The following is a 21,895-nucleotide window of genomic DNA, read 5'->3' as shown; positions in this document are numbered from 1 at the left end:
TGGAGCTTCCTTTAAGAATCTCAAGAATCCAAGAGTATTACAGGATCTGTGTTGCATTTATCATACAGCTGTTGCTAAAAAGTAACAAAAGTACCAACAGTACATCTGAGCTCTATACAAGACAACAGTTCTCAAACAGTGATAATTAAAGCTCCTACCTATCTCCGTCCTGTTGGGGCCAATGCCATTATGAACTCTCAGGTAACTGGAATGGCAGGAATCTGAGTCATCAATATCAAAATCACCAAACTTGAGCTGAACTCGCTGCCCAGGCTTCACACGGATTTCCCACTCGCACACGGTGCTATTGGGAGAGGTCCGGGGGTAGTTTATGGAGGCCAGGGTCCCGCTCTCAGGGCCCAGCACAGTGTGTCCACACCCATCACCTAGGAAAGAACAGAAAGAAATCAGCTCCCACGTTCATCCTCGAAGCCTCACATCACACCACACCAAACACTTGGCCAGAAAACTCCAAGGTAACTCACATGCAAATGACACAGCAATGGTGACAAAATACCATTCAACTACCATTGCCTTTTGCTTAGCTTATCATCCCAGACCAGGGAGCTGCTACAAGCTCCTCAGTGAGATGGAAACTGATCCAAAATGACTTAAAAACCAGCATGGACAGTATAGGAAGTGTCCCTGCTATTTCATATTTCCTCAATACCTCAGTACAGAAGGAAACAGGTGCTGAAAAGGACAAAGGAACCTGACAATAAAACAAGAGCACACTGGTTTTACTGAGTTACCGTACTCACAACACACTGAAAAAGAAGTAGAAAGCCAGTGGACAGCAAATAAAATACAGCATATTAAAGACACTTCTGACCATTACCAAGCTGTTAATATGTCATTTTCTACTGTACCACTATTTTAATGCTGCAATTAACTCTTATTTTGAGAATATGCTCAATTTTTTGGAATTTGCTGTGACTCCAGCCTGGAGCCTTCCACCTAAGACTTGAGTATGAATTTTATACAGCAATAACAGTATTAAAATTTATTTAACAAATGGAAAACAATAGCACAAATTGTGTATTGTCTATATCAAATTATAAAGCTCAAACTGATAAATTCAATTACTCAACAGCCAGACATGCATTTCCCCCAGCATGTAGCACAAAAAGTGCAAGAATTTCTGTGCTGGCTCAGAAATGTGAATGTTCTTAGAGTAACATTCACAAGGATTGATCACCATGATTCCTACTGACAGAAATTTGTTTTGACAGCTAAAAGTGTTAGATTACACAATAGTATATGTAGTTCTTCTACTAAATATGAAAAAGTAAGCTGAAATTTAGGTACAAAACCTGTACACATACTTAAGAATTTAAACTAAATTTCAAAATTCTTATATGTACTACATATAAGACTGAGTGAAAAATTAAGTCCAATGCACTGAAGTGATATGGAAAAAACAAACCCCTGTGATTAAGTTAACTAGGTCTGATTGCAAACACCTCATTTCTGCTAAGAAAAACTATTCTCCTTATAATTTGAGCACATTGAAACATCTGCATGTTATAAAAGCTAAAGTACTAGTAGTACACACAGAATCATAAATGGATGCAGATACAAACTGCAGCTGTTTATCTTGCTAGCAGTCTGGAATGAAAATGATACATCCTTGGAAAAGTTAACTGGAATATCTGCTAAGTAAAATCAAAATTTGTATTTGTGAAGCTGTTCTTCAGCCATGGTTTCATTAATGCAATTTGGTTTAAAACACTTTATTTTATCCCATGACAAACATTATTTCCATTTGGATGACAGCTGATAAATTACTCTTCTAAGTTAAGAGTTCTAACACGAGGCACCATTGTTCAACATTACAAAGAGGTAACTTAAACTGCATGTTTTATATATCATTACAATCCTGGTTTCTTTCAAAAGGCATATTATAAACCTAAGAAAAGTGAAAACTTTCTTATGGAGAACCTGTATGGCCCTGGTTTATTAGCTACTAAGCATTCAAATGTCAGATTTCTGACTAGTCTTGATATGTTAACACTTAACAATAAAGGGTTCCTTTTCTACTAAAATGGCTTTTCACAAGCAAATACTCACACACCTTACAAAATGCATGGAATTTATTACATTAACAACAACAAAACCAACAAATATATTCATGGTGATACATGGGGTTAGCATTTCAAAACTCTTTATATTGCAGATAGGAAAAGAATTATCAACACAAGCAGCAGTCAGTTTTAGGTTATGTCCTAAACAAAAGCAATGAGCCATCAACCAATTCTGTGCTCTTTCTCTCCCATGATGGGGTAAGCAACTACTTATTCATTTACAGATTTTAAATACTCTGCACATACACTGACACAGTGGCCTTTTTATGAAATCATAGTAGCATTCATCTGTATGGGCAAATACGTTGCTCTGAGTGCATTTTAAGGAAAATAAAAATCCTTGCATGAACTATAATGACCAGAAGTTAATTATTTCTCATTATTTCTCAATAGGCCTGTTAGTGCAATGCAGTCACCACACAAATACTATTTCTTAAAACCAGGAATACCAATAATGCACATGATTCTGCATCTTTGACTCTTCCCTACCTTCCTGCACCTTAAGGCTATGCTGCTGGAAAGACAAAAGAAAGCCTGGGTCTCCTCTTGGACCTAAAATGTATTTAAATGGTAAATTTCTCCAGCTAAAAGCAGAAAAGATCATGCATAACGTTCATTTAAACACCTCTCCACTAGCTTGCTGTTCAGCTGTCTCAAGCATGAAACAATACCTGCGCTGTGCACAATAAAGAGGGCACAGATTTCTGATGAGAAAAGCAAAAAGAACTCCAAAACAACACATTTAGGAGAGAAAATGCAAAAAACATTTCAAGTTTTTAAAAGACATTGTGACTTTTCTTTTAAAGACACATAACTAAAAAATTACATTATCCCTTGTAGTTTGGAACAATGTCTTGTTTCCCATGGCTAGAGAGAAAAACTTTCTAACTTTCTTCACACAATTTCATGGAAATGTCAATCTCAAACCTCCCTTTTGTTGTAGGCCTTCTTAAAAACATGAGAAGAAAAATACTCCTCTATTCATATTACAGAACCTGCTGTCAAATCATACTAGAAAGGTAGGGAAAGGAAAAACAGTTGTGCTGAACTGCACATCTTACATCTGAAGTCAGTTTTTAAAAGTAGCTCATTCTGAACGGACATTTTAGATCTTTTTATTAATTTCACTTAGGTTAGTGATAACAGAAATGCCAGACACTGCATGCCTGAAGAATTTGAAGATTACCATAGCATATACAGTCTGCCAAGGGCAGCAGCATCACTCATGAGCTATTTGGAAAATTTTAAAAATCACAATTCCAGTGAAACTCGCAGAACAATGAACCCACATCTTCTTGTATTGGTACTACTAAAGGGCAATTACTGAGCCTCTCCACACAATGTGGTGCTTCATAATTTCTGCCATACTTTATTTAAACACCACTGATGAGCTCCAGAGACATAAACACACACCCAGCATCAGGGGAGCAATCTGCAATACCCAGCAATTTCTCCAAGAAAAAATTCTTTGCACTCCAGCAGCATATAGGACAGTATTCACTTCATCCACTTGCAAGTCATTAAGTGCCACAGAATCTTTTGCTTCTGTTAATCTGTGAGAGTGGAATACATGAGAACACCCAGAAGAGAGACATCAATTCCCTAATCAATTTTTCCTGGATGGGCTGACAACCTCTGTTGTCAGTAGACAGCTGGACAAGTCTCCTGCTTTCTTTCAGACTTCTCTGTCACACCAGAGCTCCTGCACTTGCAGGATAGATAAAGCTCTTTGCAGAAGCACCAGATCACTTGTGTGCACACATCACACCTGACACTTGGACAGGCTGCAGATGTGCATCCAATTTCACATGTCCTGGGGACCAAGTTCACAGCAAAGAGGAAAAGCTCAGCTCTTCACTAAAAGTTGTGTCAGAAACATGGGCATCTCTTCAGCAGCTGGCAGAGGAAGACAGACTGCTGGCATCAGGAGCAAGATCCAACTCTTCTGCAGGCACCTCTGAGTGCAGCCTGGATGAACCCTCCTGAGAGAGTTTGTATGACCCCCCCCAGATATGGTACGCTGACATCTGATGCAATCATGCAGATGACTGAAAACTATTTCTTCAAGCCAAGTTCTTTACATCAACAAAATAGAGGACTTGGACCAACACAAACATACCAAATCCACAGGATTCTGATATTTGAAGAAAATGTGGAATTTAATAAAATAAAAGACTACTGAACATGCAGAAGTGGGTGCTAAGTTATAAATACCCACCAAAAAAAAATTACCTATACTTTTTAGTTGTGGAAATCATTAATTAATCAGAACTTTTCTCCCCCAAGAACAGTTGCTGTCGGTGACTGCTAAACCTGTTCTCACTACCAAAACACATTTAAAATAATTGTTTAGACCACTGAATACTTTGCCATTCCTTACTTGGAGAAGAGTGAATGATAAAGACATTAGACAGCTCAATATTATAATCTATAAAGCCTAACTGATGCATATCAAAACACCGATCTCAATTTTAACACGTGGCACTGCCTTTTGAACAGACTCCATTTAACCTGTGGGTTTCCTGAGAAGATTTTACATATATTAGCTATTAATTTCTGTATGTTTGTGACTAAATATTGGATGTAATTAAAACTTTTTTAACTAAGCAAAGGTAGAACCAAATCTGTAATAGTCATATAAAAAAAAGGTGGTTAAAAACATTCATTTTAAGTTCAAATACACAACTCTTTCAGATTCAATGAATTGTTATATTTTCTCCTCTTCTGTTCAGCTCCTGTGCTCTGCATTTCCCTACTTTTTACCAGCATACCAGTAAAAGACACTTCATCTGCTTTTCTCAGTGTGGGCAAGAAAGTTTACACGAAGAACAAAAGAGTTCCATGAATATGAAACACTGAGGAATTAAATCACAGAGACATCAAATTCTAAACAGCTTTTTAAAGTATTTTCAAATGTCCTTATTTGTGTCCTCCAAATTCATTGCTGTTTCCACCAAATTCCATAGAGTGATGTTCTTCAGGAAGGAATCTGTTCCTCCGTCAGAATTAATTTTCTTAACAAGCCAACAAGCACACAGTCCACTTTGATCTAAATGCCATTTATTTGCCTCAGTAATACACTGGTTTGTGTATTTCATCCCACTACAGATGTTTCACAACATAAAATACCCCACACTGCCACAAGCGAGGCCACAGCTCAATAAACACTTGAAGGCACTTTAAATTAGCACAGCCACAGACAAAAGCAAGCCTTGTCTGCCTCTCACTTTTGGCCACATGTTCTCACACCCTTCCTGGTACTGGAGGCAAACATTTATGCAGCCACATGGCCAACCAGAGCAGGGACCTGGCATATAAACAGCTGTTAGTTTTAACCTAGAGCAACCCCCTAATTTATTTGAGTATGCATATGCAGCAGTGCCTTCCTTGACAGAGTGATAAGAGAGCAGGGGAACACCAGCAACTGCTTCTTTCACCAGCACTGCCAACCCATGTTTGCATTTTAAACAATCCTGAATGCTAACCAGAGAGGCAGAAACCATCCCAACCCTGCACAAGAGTGCTGCACTGGCTGGAGGAACCAAGCTGGCTGCACAGTGCCCCAACCCAGTGTCACCACACGCTGCTGGGTTTCATCAACCCAGCTCTCGGTGCCAGTGGCAGGGCAAGGAGTGGAGGGCAGGTGGGATTACGGCTGCCTCAGCCTGGATTGATTCACCTTCTCTGCAGCACCCTTAGACAGATAATGAAATTATGGCATGAGGTTTAACAAAAACAGGAACACGACAAAAGCACAGTAAGCATTTTGCTTTTCAAATGCTGGCAGATCAGTGGGGGGACAGGAGAGGGTGAGAGGAGACAGAGGGTGATTCTTGTTCTTACAGCAAAAATACAAAATTTAATATGCCATTACAACAAAATTTTACTGCTTTCATTTACAACACAGGCCACCTGCTGGGCTAGTGATAATTAGCACTTTATTATTTTAATCTGTACATACAGCTTTACAATCATTCTCTCTGGAACTCCAGTCTTAACTTTCAGCCACTGAATTTTACACAAAAGAGTAACACTTAGGAATCCTAAATTTAGCATCCAAAATATGACAACATTTTAAAATACACTTTCTAAAATTATTAAGTTGTCAGAGCAGTTAAGACATCTGCTTCCTCTGCTGTCATGTACTTACTAACTGAACTGACTGCTCCTACAGAACAGGAGAGACATCAGCTGTGTAAGACTGTGCTGCAGAGCTTTTACTTACTGATGCCAAGGAAATGATGTGAGTAAGTCCCCAGGAACAGCTATGACTTGCTTGAATAGTATGCTGGCAAAAAAAGCCTACAAGGACAGGCTAGGCATGGTGACAAGTGATTTTCATGAGGAGCCTGTGAGAGGACTGTGTGCTCAATGGTACAGAGGGCAGAAGCCCCTCTGATGTGCTGCCCAGGCTGACTCACAGTGACAGCTCATACTCCATGTCTTTGGCTGGTACATGCAGCTTGCCCACTTCCCAAAACAGAGCATTTACTTTGCAATCTGCATCAACATTTACTTAAAAATAAACACTGTTGTGCTTCAGTGCTTTAAGTGCTACACAGCAGAAACACAGAGAATGAATAAATGAAAAATAACACACAGATGGTCATGCAAAACACTATGAGAATAAGCAATTGTCATGGTCAGAATGGGCTTTAAACCTCTTGGAAGTTCTTCAAACTCCTCACCACACTAGCACCATGTGAAATTTCACAAGCCTCACATATGTCAACTAAGAGGCAAAAAGTTCTCCAATCATACCAATAATTCATGTGCTAAATTAACACTACACTCAACACTTTCCCCCTTTCTTTTCTGGTTCATAGATGAGACTGCACAGCCTAAACTGCAGATCCATGGTGCCTCTCAAGAGCAGCTGCCCCTTCCCTGCCCCAACCACTGCTCCCTGTATCCCTGTTGGGCTCCAAACCAGTTCTGAGCCCAGTTTCCCATCCCAGCTGCCTTTTGCTGGGTGAGGGATGGGTACGGCCCACCAGCCACTGGAGCCTGAACAATACAGAGGATGCAAGGTAGGGACAGGGAGGAGACAGCAGAAGCCACAGGTCAGAACAGTTTTTGGTACCACAGAATCGACAGAAGCTGGCAGGGAGGAAGCTCCTGGTTTGACTACTTGAGGAAAAAAAAAAAAGAAAAAAAGAAAAAGTATGGATGCTATCAAAAAGAAAACCTCAAAACACAGTTGTCACTGAAAACCTCAGAACACAGTTGTCATTATTTGCACCCCACAGCTGCACCAAGAACCAAGACTTTAAATATATGTCTAACCCTCTTTAAAGGTTATTGTGCAACTGATGAAACAGTCCTACTTCAGATCTGTGCACCAGCAGTTCCTTCTCCCATTGTAGGTGGCATATGGCATCATCTTGATTTCTAACATTCATTTTCTAACATAATTTCAAAATTACAACGGGGTTTGTTTGGAGTTTCCCCCTGTTGAATGACTTGGCTTCATTCTAGCACCATAAAATTTAATATACAATCTGTTTTAAAATACACTTCATTCCTAATTTTGCCCTGTAGATACTCCCTTAAAAGAAAGATGTTGTCACACTTTTGACCCTCTATAAATACAACCAATAAAGTAAGCATTATGTATTACTGAAAAACAAGATGATGAACTAGGAAGATGACAGTAAATTTAAATGTTTGAGTCATTATTTTTTAAGTGACAAATTTATCATAAAAAGTATAGGGAGAGCATGTAAGAAGTCAGTGTGTGAAGCTTCAGTAAAAGCTATCTCTGAACTTTAAGCCTACCCATCAGCTTTGCTGTACCTTCTTCATAGCAAGAAGGAAATGATGCTTTGGTAGGAGGACTGGAGAACTTGAAAACAGCTCTAAAAATGAAGATATAAGGTAATGCAAATGCTTTATTTGAAATTTTCATATATATTTAGGAAAAAGACAAAAACTGATCATCACTAGACTTGGTACACAAGTGTTCAAAAGCTTTCAATTTAATGCATTCCTCTTTCCATCCTTGTGATAATGAGATGCACTCTGACACCTGTACATGATTGCATAAAAATATAATTGAACATATAATGTGGTTTAGGGCTCCTTGGTTTACCACAAAACTCACAGATTTGCAAAAGAAAAATGAAGTACCAGTGGCTTCTTTTCACACAAAGAACAAGGCAAGATGTTTTTCTCCGTATCTTAACCATCCTGGAGCAAAGTTAAAATAACCAGATATGGGCTTTAATGGGATGCAGTCCTGCTGAAGATGCAGCAGCTGCCAGCTCTGAAACCCTCTGTGGTCCTACAGGCAATCATACATGCACAACACACTCAGCATTCGAGCTATAGCTCTGTGATATGCTACACTTCCACAGGAAAAAGCTCTGAACTCTGAGGAGTAACCACGGTAACAAAACTGCACCACTGTAATTCATCTTTCCACTCAAGATATCCAGGCTCTTCCACCTGCCTCATTCCTGTGAGGTTTCTCTCCAAAAAAAAAAAACATGTTTACATGCAAGTAGCTATACAAGTGGCTTGTCTTGCCAAGTCTAATTAAAACACTTTACACATCCTATTTTTGCATTTTGAATTTTATAGTGGCCTCAAACTAAGGAGAACTGTGGCACAACTGCTAAAATAGTTCAGTGTTACCTTTTGACATCGAAAGCTGCAACTGGGCACTGAAGCAGCTACTCCTGCTAATCCAAGAATTTAAAATTAAGAGACCTGAAAAGATTTCCTCTTCACAGTTAAGCAACATTTGAGGTCTTACGATGGCCCAATTTAAGTTTAAGAAAATCACAAACGGATCACTGAGTAGGTGAAGAAAATGGTACTTAGGGATGAAAAATAACTATCCTTTTACAATCTGGAATAATTTTACAGAACATTTATATACAAACCTTAAGTAAATGCCAGGTCAGCATAAACAGTATTATTGTGATGACTGACACTCTGGGAAGCGTTTACACCACCCTCCTGTTTAGAAACTACGACAGAAGAATTATCTGCTCACAACCATTTTCAGAAGCAAGTCAAGCTTTTCAAGTTCCCTTTTCCACCATTAACAGTATTCACAAGGATGTATCGAATTATTACCTCTGACAGCACTTAAAGTAAAGAAACAAGAAAATTGGAGGGGTTGATTTTAAGAAGCGGTTTTATCAGAAAAACCATTTTGGGGAAAAAATTTTTAAAAGAGAATTCATGTGACCTCATGCACAATCCATCAAATTCCAACAAGACTGACAATCCAAAGATGAGTAGCTGGCAAGGATTGTCATTCTGATGGATAATATTCCAATCCTAGATAATAAAACCTCTTCCTTGAGCTAGAAGTATATTTGGAAAACTTGAAAATCTGGAAGGAAGATTTAGAGGGCGGATTAGCTAGTGAAGATGTAAAGTGGGAAGGGAAGTATTTAATAAAACATATTGATGATCTGATCATTGATTTTATTTCCACTTTTCAGTTCATAAATGACGCATGATCTGTGGAATATGGTTAACAAGGCAGTCTCTTGTGATTAGCTGAATTGAGTTGTCACGTCCCAAAGAATGTTAAAATGTTATACACTAATTTAAAACTTTTATGGAACAATGAAAAATGTTAACATAATCAAAGATACGCACAAAGAACAACAAAAAAATCTTAAAACAGCTGCTTGTTTTTTTCTTTAATACTGCAATTAACAAAGAAACTGTAATAGTTTTGCCAATGAAAAACAAGGTCTGGCATAAAGAAAATGCCAGACCAATATTTTCTAAAAAAATAAAAATAAGAAGAAATATTGAAAAACTATAAAAATAAAAAACCTCCAGACTCTCTCTCACAAAAAGAAAAAAGCAGCACATTTAAACCTGTCTGATCCTAATTTATAAGTCATTTTACACAATGATGGTTTTATAGTGTACTGAAGAGCAGAAAGGCGCTTTAAAGTATGATTTCTTGTACACCTTGACTACTTAAGAGTTGGCTAGTCACTACTCTAACAAAGGGGAATTCAGAAGTTGCATTAAATTTCTTTCCAGAAAGTTTTCAGACTTGAGTAAATGCATCTTGAGAAAGAGACTTTTTAACTATTTCTAAAGCTATCATGCTTTAACCACCTGGAGAAGAAAACAAGAACAACCCTCCCACCCCACCTGTTTCTAAGACATTCTTAAAAGCACACCCACTGGTATTGCCAAGAATGACACAAATGAGTTCACAAACTTGGTTCAGCTTCCACAGCAACATTTACTAATGTGATAATCGATGTATGCTACTGTCACGGCCCCGGTGCGGAACTGGGACTTCCTAATTGTGACACCACTCAAAAACAAGAGGCATGGCACTTCTACTAACAGGATAGAAGTTAGCACTTTAGTAGGATACTGAGAGCAGAGGTTCTTAAGATCAGCAGTCAAATAACAGTAGGAAAATAATGATTACCTGAGTCACAATGCACAACACCTCTTGTACAGAGACCAGTGACCAGGCCAACACATCCTCCTCACCTCAGCAAACATTAAAAACAAACACCTCTGACATGTACATAGTCAGACCCCATTTACACATATTCTGCTTCCAGGAATCCTTTTTCTTCCAAGGAATTAACTTTTTCAGAAGGAACTGCCAATAGCTGCTAAGAATCCTTGCACTTCTAATGGTTCGTGGATTTGTGTTTCACATTGCTACTGTAAATATATTCTAGTTCTTTCATAGCTTGAGAGGTCAAAAATCCAAGTCTGACTGCAAACTTGCAACAAAATATTTAGAGGTATGAGTTGTCACTTACTGTAAAGATAAACACTTACAGGCTTGATTTTCAGGATGCAACTAAACTCACCAAAATCAAAGCCACAGCCAATCACTGAGCTTCAGTATCCACCAGCTGTGCTGGTCTAAACCTTACAGACTGCTAACTCACTAAAAATTGTTTTTGCTTTGGTATTTGCAGAGAAAAGAAGAATATAACCCAAACAGAAGTGACAACTGCAAACACAGAGATTTTGAAGAAATGCCAACAGGAAGCATCCAAATACCATAAGCAGTACCAAGTGACTGTGCTACAATTCCATGATCCTATTGATTGAAATACTGAAATAGCTAAACAAGTACAGACTATCTGCTTTAATGTCATTTTTGAAGAGTTCAGCAACCATAAAAAAATGTTATCCTCTTACAACTTTCCACCAAGAGAAACTAAGTGGTCATGCAAGGAAACACCAGAAATTACATGCTTGAAAAGTAAGCACAGGTAAACGCTTCTTCTCCATGCAAGGGCTGTGTTTGAGTTTTTGGCTTTTTTGGTTTTTTTTCAGGCACTAGACAAAAAATGCATCCACCAGAACCCATTTTCAAAACCAGTGTTATTCTGTGGTCCAAATGTCAAGTCACTATTAGATTTATAGCTATAAAATATTTATATATATTTATATAAATAACCAACATGCACTGTACTGCTTAAATCCAAAATGCAATACATTCTCATGAGAGCTCCAAAGGGTATTACACAAAAGGGAGATTCCTGCATTCCTTACAGGAATGAACAAGGCTAGCACCACCTCCGCAGGCTCCCAGATGAGCTGGGCTGAACCAAGCCAGTACTGGGAGGCTCCCCCCAGAAAGGATGCTCTGCAGAACACATGGATGTACTTTTTGCCCACCAGATCATACCCACTTCAAGCAAGGCTCATTACCTGGAGGAGGAAAAATAAAGTTGCTGAGATTCTTGTTTCCAAAAGCAAAGAATATTCACTCTTTTTAGGTCTATACTTCCAATACCAGCTTACTTCCCTTAAGGAACAGCATGTCGCCACAAAATTCTTTATGGCACTGTTCCACCTCTCTAAATCTATCTTCAAGGTGCAATGCTGGGAAGTTAAAAAGAGCATCAGAAAACATGAAAAAGCCTTCCCTAACTTTAAGGCCCGGTTTTGAAAAATTCTTCCATACTTCTCGACACAGGGATGAAAGGGATTTGCCTCAGCACTCCAGCCTAAATGGTTCCAATACCTGAATCCTCAAGCTGCACAACTTCATCTTCAAAACACTCTGCACTCTTAAGTAAAACTGTCCCATTAAAAATGCAAAACAGTTCATTAGAGCACTCCCCTCCTCCTCATAAAACACTTAATCTGATGTTAATTTGAGGGACAATAAATCTCTCGTGCAAAGATCTGAGGGTCTTTTTAATTAAAATAATTCCTTTTGGGTTTGGCTGTGATTACCTTCCTTCCAGATGAGCCCAGCCAAGGACAAGGGATACAAAGGGCAGTGAGACACCAACCAATCTAATTTAGCAAGAATAGAAACCAGCACCCATGTGCAAGGCAGCACATGGCAATCGCTCATGTGATAGACGGCTGTGCGGCAGTGCTTTGTATTCACATGCCCAGAACTCTCTGCAGCAGGAAAAGACACACCTGCACTGGGCTACCCCAGCAGCTGGAACCCTTGTCAGCCCCTGTTACAGCAGGAAATCATCTCTTCTAGGACCCTGAGGGAGAAGCTGCAGTCTCTCCCTATCTTGCTCAGCCGCTGGATACGTAGCTAGAGCCATCTTCTCTTTGCCCGATTCCTTCTCCCCAAACTATGGCTGATGGATCAGCACCTGCCCAATTCTGGACTGGCCACAGTCAGAGCCACCTCTGCCCACTGCCCTGCAGGAGGGACAAGCAGGGGTGAGACCAGGAGCGCTGCAGAGGAGAGCACAGTGAGGAACTGATGAGAAACAAGGAACGCAGAAATGATCCGCAAATACCATGGCTGAGTCCCCAAAAAGGGGACCATGGAAAACCATTCATTTCTTGAGGCTCAATGTGTACAGAGACATTAGTTCTTCCACTTCACTTTTCAGACAATGATAACTCAGTACCAGACATTCAAAACTTTTTTTCTGCTACACCAAAGCAAACATTTTTTAAGCTACAGAGGTCAATCACCTTTTTGCACTTTCTTCAACACGGCTTGAACTGATGGGCAGCTATTTGTTAAGAACAAAATGTGAGAATCACATTCAAAAACAAGCATCCAGCACTTATTTTTTTTAAAAAAGACTGCAAATAAATCTGCTTTAAGTCACTGGGGAATCAGCTTCTGAATAAAAGGTTCCTTGTAACTTTAGGCACTTTTCCCCAGTTTTACATGCACATTGGTATCCACTAGGAATCCCAACAGACGGCTACCAAACTAGTTAGTGTGGTAACAAAGTTCTTGCTCTACATACCCTACAAGCTTCATACCTTCAGAATTACTGACACATTATTCAACTTCTACTTTGATGAAAGCTAAGCAACCATTCCTCCTGTAGCAGTGTTTTTCTAAATTTAAAATAAAAGAGGTTAAACTTAGCTAATGAACAGACCATACCAAATTTATGTCAATACCTAAACATCTGCTAAGAGCAGTGTTTCTCAAAATGCAATCCACAAAGAGCAGGAAGCTTAGATGCTGGCTTGCCTTCATTCACACCTGCCTAATTACATAAAAAACAAAAAAAAAATACTCTTAAGTATTTTTTCAAGTATCAATTTCCTTGCAAGCAGGAGCTAGATTCACTACACAACTGTTTCAAAAATCACAAAAGCTGACTTGCACAGCCATCAGCTGGACAGTCCCCTAGGCAAAAGACTATGAAATGCAGCACAGGGCACTTCTGAAGGTGTTACAGCTAATAAAAAAATGCTCATAATTTTTGAAGACAACAACACACCCAAGTTCAAGTCCTTGACCAAAGAATTTTGAATTACATACACTGAATGATTATTTAATATGATAGACTGAAAAAAAATTCCACTTGACTCCTACAAGGTAATACACTGGGCTACTGTGAAAAACATATTCACCACAGCAATACCTGCACTTTTTCATTTCTCAGTTTGCTGTTGTCTTGAAGGAGAGGAGCACCATTTGTCCCAATACTAAGAACAAGCTTCACATTGACCAAAATATTGTTATTTTTAAATCAGTTCATACCAGGAAGGTACTCTACAGAAAAGCGTGTGAGAAATGAAAACACTATCTTCTGAAAAAGATTTAAATACCATGTTGTATGTGAGGCTTAGAGCTGCTGAACAGTAGAAAAGAAAATGAACAATTGCTTATTAACAGCAGATCAGCCTCTCTAGCATAATGAATAGGCTAGGTTCCTACATAACACTCACTGTACTTTTATAAAAGAGCTTAAAAGCAACTTTAATTCTGGAATTCCCCAAGTCTGGGTTACTTTCATTGTCAATCACGACATTCTCTTAGAAGCCTGTTTACATATTTAACGCCCTGAGTAATAACTTTATGCAGACCTTCAAGAGCTAGACAACAGCTTCATTTCTATATGGGACTCCTCACGCAAATTAGAATTATGCCAGCATTTAGAGATACAGGATATGGGCTCCCCAACCTTCTCTGGAATAAGATAAATGAAAATATTTTGGCAAGGAAACAGTCCCTCACTAGCAGAACTCTTCTCAGAAGCTCTAGCAGTTTCTCAAATTGAAGCATTGTATTTGACAGTACCAGAGTCCCTCACCTTAAAACAAGCTCTGCTTTTTGTTAGCAAATAAAATGAAGCTTGTCAATAAAGAGGTTCCCCTCCTGCTCAAAAGTGAGACCTCTGAGCAAACTTTAAGCATTAACTAGAGAAACACTGCAAATTGAAATTCTGGGTAGAAGTTCTTCAGCAGTTTCCCAAAGTACAGAAAGCTAAAGTTTCACACATACCTAAAAGCCTGCTGTCCTCACAAGCGCCACTTCTTGCTGCATGCTCCCACCCCCTCTAAAGCAGCCCTGACTACTCTGTGAGCCAATTCCATTCAATCAGCTGCAGGTAAATTATGACTCTTCCCTACCCCCACATTTATTTCTGTTTTCTCCTAGAATAACAAACTCAGTCTGCCCACCAAAAGGTCAGACAAGTGTCAGGTCAGCACAAGCACGATGCTCCTACAGCATGAACTAACACCTTGCCTATCTCATCCAGCAACCTTCAAAAGACTAAATGTTAAAACAGCCCAATTTCCTCTCAAAAGCAAATGGGTCTTCTCCAGCTCTGTTATAAATGACAAGAAAACAAACCCAGCTGTGTCAAATGCTTATTAGTGTTAGTTTTGTACATGTATAGGAACATACGTAAATGCAATTAGCTGGAAAAAAGTGGAAAAGGCAATTCCACACAACTACCTTGCTCTATGGATACATCACTGAACTTCTCCCATTCAATTAATTTATTTTAATTAATTAGTTAAATGCTTAATTTAGATGCAAAAACAGTCGAGTGCATATAGTTCGTATTCCCTTGGTGCATTTAAATGCAGCATTTCTGAAATTCAACCATATTTCCATCTCTGAGATAAAAGAAAAAGTTATGTAGCAACTTAAAACAATTTCTGAAGAGATCAGTTTCTAAAAAGATTCAAGACCAGTGCAAAAAGCAAGTGGAAGTGAAAACCACAAAATTAATCTTCCCAAACCCAGAAGCGAGGTTCAAGATGCTGTCAAAACACTCACCCCCACCACTTCGTCCCGAGCACATGATCAAAGTGACAGTCACAGTGGCATCCTCTGATCTTCTGCCATGAAGTGACCAAACTGTGCCTCGTAATTTTCAGAGTGCTAAAGCCTGCTCATTAATTCCACCCGAGGAAGAGAAATCTCGTCGATTTCTCTTAACAGGAAAAAAAAACAAAACAACGCCTGCTACCCTGTCACACTCAGGGACTCTCACCCCTATACACACTTCTGCACACGCTTGGGCGAGTGTAAGTTTATTCTGACAGCAAGCAGAAGCTCCCCTGTATGCCCCTCCTGGCTCACACCTCAGAGCCTGCAGGCGGGGGTCACCCGCGGAGCCAAACCCACAGAGCCGAGCCCTGCCCTGCCCTGTGCCCCGAGCTGCCTCCACAGCCCCGGCTCCCTGCCCAGCCCCGCCCGGGTGAAGCCTCCCCGCCGCCAGCTCCCCGTGGGACTGCGGGAACGGGCAGGAAAAAACGTCTCTGGTTTAGTGGTTTTGTTTTTTCCAACACGGGGCTCTTCTCTCGCCTTTTGCTGGCCACGGAGGGAACAGGTTCGGCGTGCAGGGCCACATGCCGAGGGGCGCCCCCTCCCAGCAGCAGAGCCCCGGAGGGTTGCTTTCCCTCCCCCGGCCGCCGGGCTTGCGGGGCTCGTCCGCCGCCGCTCTCGCACCCACCTTTCTGCGCCTCGGTGCCCCGCAGCAACAGCAGCAGCAGCAGCAGGAGGCTGGCATGGAGCAGCGAGGCCGCCCGCCGGGTCCCCGCGGGGAGCGGCTGCCCCGGGCTCACCATGCCCCGCGGCGTGGCCGGCGCGCCCGGCGCTCGCAGGGCATCGCGGGCTGCGGGGCGGCCGCGCCGGGCCGCGTCTGAGCCCTGCGCGCCCGCCAGCCCGCCCGTCCCCCGCGGCCGCCCAACCGCTTCCGGGGGCGCGGCGGGGCCGCCCCGCTTCCTGCCGCCCCCTCCGCCCCGCACGGCCGGCCCCAGGCGCCGCCGAGCCCCGGGCGGCAGCGGCGGCGGCTCCGGCGCGGCCCCGCCGAGCTTGGGGCCCCTCCGCTCCCGCCCCGAGCCGCGCCCTCCCGGGCGGCCTGCGCGGGGCTCACGGCCCCAGAGCGAGTCCCCGAGAGCCAGCCCCTGAATTCCCGCTCTGTTCCACCTCCGCCCTCCTCTACGAGCTGGCTACAAATATTGCACTTCTTTGAGCTTTTTTCCCCCCTCCCAAAGTGGAGATTAAGGCAAAATTTCTGGGAAAAATGCAAACAAAAGCCCTTGGAAACACGAGTATTGCTGTTGTTAATAGAAAGGACAATCCGGTGTCACAGCGCTCCACACGCAAATGTGAATTCAGCACTAGATGTGGGAGGGCTTGGCTATGAGGTCCCAAGCTTTAGCCCTTGTCCCCCCGCTTTTGTGCATGCACCGTGTGTGATTGGAGTTTTCACTAAAGGCTGAAGACAGCTGTGGGAAATAAATACTTAAAAATCTTTAAAAAAACCAAAACTCTTAAGTCTTAAAAGCGTGGGATTTTAACCACTGTTAGGATCAAAGAATCACCTTTCTAATAACCATCATTATGGAAAGGAACGCTTTCTACGTGTTTTTCAGTGGTAGATGAAAAGAATGTGATTTACAGGTGCTGATAAAGCGTCATGTCCAGGCTTCCACAGCTGCAGTCACAACCCAGATTCCTCCCAGCAAGGTTTTAGGGTCAAGAGGAAGGGTGGGAGCCACACCTACACAGACATCATTTCACATTTCCCTCAGCTCCATGATTGAATCACTCAGCACTCCACAGACCGCGCTGTCTCTCACCACAAAGCAGAAGGGAGCTGGGACTCCCCAGTTTCCAGAGATCAGCCTCTCAGCCAGTACAGACCTCATGGTTCATCCTTTCTGCTGTGCAAGGGCTGTTACACGTCAATCCCTGGTAGCATCCAGATCCAGCGGCTGCACTGTTGAATATGTCTTTAGGAAGAAATTGTTCTCTTCCCAAACAGCTCTGTGAAACAGATACTGCTTCCTGGCCAGGAGTGTCCAGTGCTGACCCCACCAAAATAGCAGGAAAACTATCTCAGGAGCCAGTCTTACCCAGTCCAAAGAGTTGCTTGAAGAAGTATTTAGATTATGTTTAGTAAGTGTTTTAACATTAGTATTCCTTATTAAGATGCTGAAAACTGAACTATGTCCAAGTCTATGCTTACAGGTTATTAAGGGCTTGGTATAAGGGCTATTATAGCCTGTTGTCAAAGAAACATGGAGGGCATTACCTCTCCTTCTTTGAGCGTATCATCCATGCCACTTGTGCCAAATCACAGAAGACATCAGAATAGATTTGGTTGCTCAGACTAAAGATAGTAAAATTTTGTTGCACATTTTTTTTGGCCCATACTTGTGCCACAGCTTCTAGGAGGTGGCTTCTCATATAATTAGGGAAGGATAAACATGAAGATTTTAGAACATTGCCTATTTTTCCCGCTTTTGAAACCTTTTAATGACATGAGAAGAGACCCCAATGAATGCAAAGCGTATCACAGATGAATCTTTTTAAAGTCATCTTGTAAGATGTAATAGTCACCAAGACGTCCTGCAACACATAATGAAAGGTGAATCAAAAATAATTTATATACATTGCTTTGTCTTCATTCACCAGACACAGAAGTTCATGCCATAGGTCACGTGAAGCAGTTATATCACTACAATAACATCCTTTCTGTACTACAGAGACCACATTCCTAAGATCACCTATCATTGGTGGTATTCTCTGTGTACTGGAAAAATCACTCCTTGAATAGAATAATTTGTGCCTCAGTGGTGCCATGCATTAAGCATCTGAGCATCCTACACATAATTTAGTAACAGTCTCTGGTGGACCTGACAGAGGTTTCCTCCTGTGTTATGTTATGTTGTCAAGATATTTTGTGAACTTGATTTGACTGTTCTAAATGGTTTATTTGTGCATGTAAAAATGGAGTATCTGAATCTGTGAAAGGGTTGATTCTAAATGGGGTGTGAAAACTTGCAGAATTCTTAAGAGCAGCCAGAGGCCAAATTTGCCTAATCTATCTTGGAAGTTTAGCCCAAAGCTACATTCCCTGACCACTGTTACCGCTGAAGATGAATAGATCACACGGACACAGGTAGAGGTGTAGTGAAGAGAAGAGAAAGTTTATTTTTCCCCCCCAGGATTTATAGGCTCCTGACCACAGCCAGGGATTGGATGGTCAGGATAACACTTTCTCACTGCACTGGCCATGAGAGATGTCCATCACAAGATGTGTAACAGAAAGAATGTACACATATCTATGTTTACAGTTACTGTCCTGGGAAAGTCTTTAGAAAACTATGTCAGCAAGCTCAGAAGCTGAGTTTTCAGGGCGACAGACCACAAATGGGTTTTGGGGACCTTAGCTTACATATTTTGAAAAGGGAACACCACCATCCAGGCAGAATCAATGACAAACTAGTAAAGGTTATACACCTTAAAAGACTCAAAGATTTATAGAATCTGCAGAGCCAAAGGATTACCAATGCAACTGTTTGAAAGGCTTGTCTTAATACATGGTTTTCATGCAATAGAACAATCTGAAGAATTAGATAAATCCAGATGGTCACTACAGCTTTCAGAACCTTCCTTCTGAGAAGATTCCAGCACAAAATGAGTTTAGGTACACCAGCTGCAGAGTACTGCATGTTTTGATCTGTGAGAGTTCCCAGGCAGCTCCTCTGGGGCAAAAAATTGTGTAAGAAAGACTCAATTTTAGTTTGTGACTTAGAGCTGTCACTGTCATCAAATCAAAACAAATACAAAATTAAAATGCTGTGGGGAGCAAACACAAATATAATAACATCTGATACCAATCTCATAAGGCAAGTTTCCAGCACCTCTTACAAAATCAGCACAAATACTGTTTTTTAAATATGGTAAGACATGAGACCAAAGCAACTCCTTAGTGTTGTTAGAAGAACATTTAGCCAACTAAGCATTTCTGTAATGTTTCCTTCCCATTGAGAGTAACTTCTAGAGGTAACTGAAACTATCATCTCCATCTGGTTCTCTCATTTCCCCCGAGAAGCTTCTGAGCACTGGGCTTCTTTCCCACCACAGCTCTCTAGATTTTACATTCTTTTGTTGCATTTCGAAAGCTGAATTCAGCTGAAGGGCAGGGCTGCTATTCAGAGAGCTCCACAAGAGCAATTCCAAGGTCTTGCATCTGGGAAGGAACAGCTCCATGCAACAGCACAGGCTGGGAGCTGTTTGGAAGCAGAAAAGGACCTCGGTGTCCTAGAGGACAGTTTGAATGTGTGGCAGCACTGTACCCTTGCAGCCAAGATGGCCAACAGTGTCTTGAGCTGTATCAATGAGTGGGCCATGGGAATGATCTTTCCTAACCCCTCATCTTAGTACTGTCACTGCTTTGGGGCTCCCTCCAGTACAAGAACAATATTGACACATGGAACAGAGTCAGTCAAAAGGCCTCCAAAACAGTCAGGGGCTGGAGAACATGATGAACATAAAGAGGCTGATAGGGCTGGGCATTTTCAGCTCTGAGAAAAGGAGACCTTGTTGCTGCTTATGACTACCTGACTGCAGGGCAGGACTGGAAAATGGAACCAGCCTCTCCTCATAGGTGCACCATGATGGCACAAGAGCCAACAGACGCAAGTTGCAACACAGTAAAATCCATACTCTAAATAAAAGGGAAAAAATATACCATGAGGATGGTCAAACACTGGACTGAGTTGCTCAAAGATGTTGTAGAACCTCCATATTTAGAGATGTTCAGGACTCTCTTAGCCCTGATCAACGTGATCTGATGAGACCTGTTTGAGCAAGGAGCTGAAATTGATAGCCCCTGAAGGTCCCTTCTGACCTGTTATAACTGAATGATTCTAAGGCACCAACTCGTGTGCTATGGGTCAAAGTCCTGTAGTTCCAGGTGATGTTCTAGAACCTAGCTTTTGTTGCTCTTGGCTACTTTTTTTCACCTCATTTTGGATTTCTAGGTTTTGTTATAGCTTTCAGTAAAAATTGTTCTACTCCTCTCTTTGCTCTCATTTTTTTCTTTGCTCCAATTATTATTGCCTATTATTGCTGATTATTTTCTAAGAATAACAATAAAGTCTTAGTTGCAGAATGGGTTTAAATTCATCCTTTTAGAGAGGCAAATAGGTATTGATTATATATTAATCAAATCAATGTACATAATCTCATCCTCAGAAACACATTTATAAAGCTACCATGATATATTTACCTGAGGTTCATTATTAATTAACTTCAGATAGGAGCCTCATGACTGTACATAAAGCACATTTATTTGACACTATAGAGTTATTTGGTTGCTGAGTGGTTTGTGTTTTTAAAAGAGAATAAACACTTAACATTTAATTCTGGATTATTTTAGTAAGAAGCATGTATTAATTGTATTGTGCTGAAAGTCATTATCTGGGGAAAACAGTAGCATGAATTCCAAGAATAATTTTTTTTTACATTTTTACTGCACTGTATTTATGAAACAATTCAGAGATGCTGGTGATAAAGAAAGCAAAAACAAACAAACAAACAAACAAAAAAACCCCAAGAAAAAAAAACAGAAAAAAAAAAGCTATTTTTTTTTGTTATTTAAACACTGTAAATAGAGAAGGAAAATATTAGGGAGGATCTCTTACTGTCTTCTATTGGATCAATGCCCAGTCACTAAGATCCTTCAAGCAAAAACAGTTGGAAAAACATTAAAGACAAATTGTATCTTATAACTGTAGATTTTATACATTTAAATAAAAACAGTATTTCAAAGTATTGAGCAATTTAAATTCTCAGGATACAGTGAATCCTATGTCTCAGTGAAAGCTGAAGGAGGAGTCTATGATTACTATAGGATTCATTAAGCACTTAAGCACAGGTAAAATTTTACTGACTTTAGCTTCTGTGAGAATTAAGAGCATATTTAAGTCTGTATCTATTTTACTTTATCAGGAACTATGAATTTTCTACTTTAATTATTTCCATACATTTCCTTTCTATTTTATAGTTAAGATACTGTTCTTCACATTCTCTTCAATGTATTACATTTTCATCAGGATTTAATTTTGTCCTTTAGCTTTTCTTCTTGCATGCAAAGCCCAGGTTGAAAGAATCTGTCATGACTTTCACCTGCTCTAAATTCTTTATCTTGCCTACATTATTCTAGTTCTCTGCCTGCATTCTTATTTGTTATTGCCTCTGAATTGATTTAGTTACTGTACAAGGTTAAATCATTATTTGGTTTATACTGATTTCTGCTTCCAACTTCATTGACCAGTGGTAACTAGAAAAATTTTAGATGTCGGGCTCCTCA

The 21,895-nt window shown here is 40.6% G+C and overlaps 1 protein-coding gene across 1 annotated transcript in view; it reads right to left on the bottom strand.

The window, feature by feature from the left end:
- The window catches only part of DCBLD2 (discoidin, CUB and LCCL domain containing 2), a 40,830-nt gene extending 24,378 nt beyond the window's left edge, over positions 1 to 16,452 (bottom strand). Inside the window, exons 1-2 of the mRNA XM_058860600.1 lie at positions 16,241 to 16,452; positions 159 to 386 (exon numbers count right to left, since the gene is read on the bottom strand). Of these exons, the coding sequence (XP_058716583.1) occupies positions 159 to 386; positions 16,241 to 16,355 (343 nt within the window). The 5' untranslated portion in view covers positions 16,356 to 16,452. The remainder of the gene's footprint in view (positions 1 to 158; positions 387 to 16,240) is intronic.
- Between the last annotated feature and the right edge of the window lie 5,443 nt (positions 16,453 to 21,895).

The sequence above is a fragment of the Poecile atricapillus genome, chromosome 1 (assembly GCF_030490865.1).
Source record: "Poecile atricapillus isolate bPoeAtr1 chromosome 1, bPoeAtr1.hap1, whole genome shotgun sequence".
Taxonomy (NCBI): Eukaryota; Metazoa; Chordata; class Aves; order Passeriformes; family Paridae; genus Poecile; species Poecile atricapillus.
Note: the sequence above shows the minus strand (reverse complement) of the source record. Positions and strands in the feature narration are given on the sequence as shown.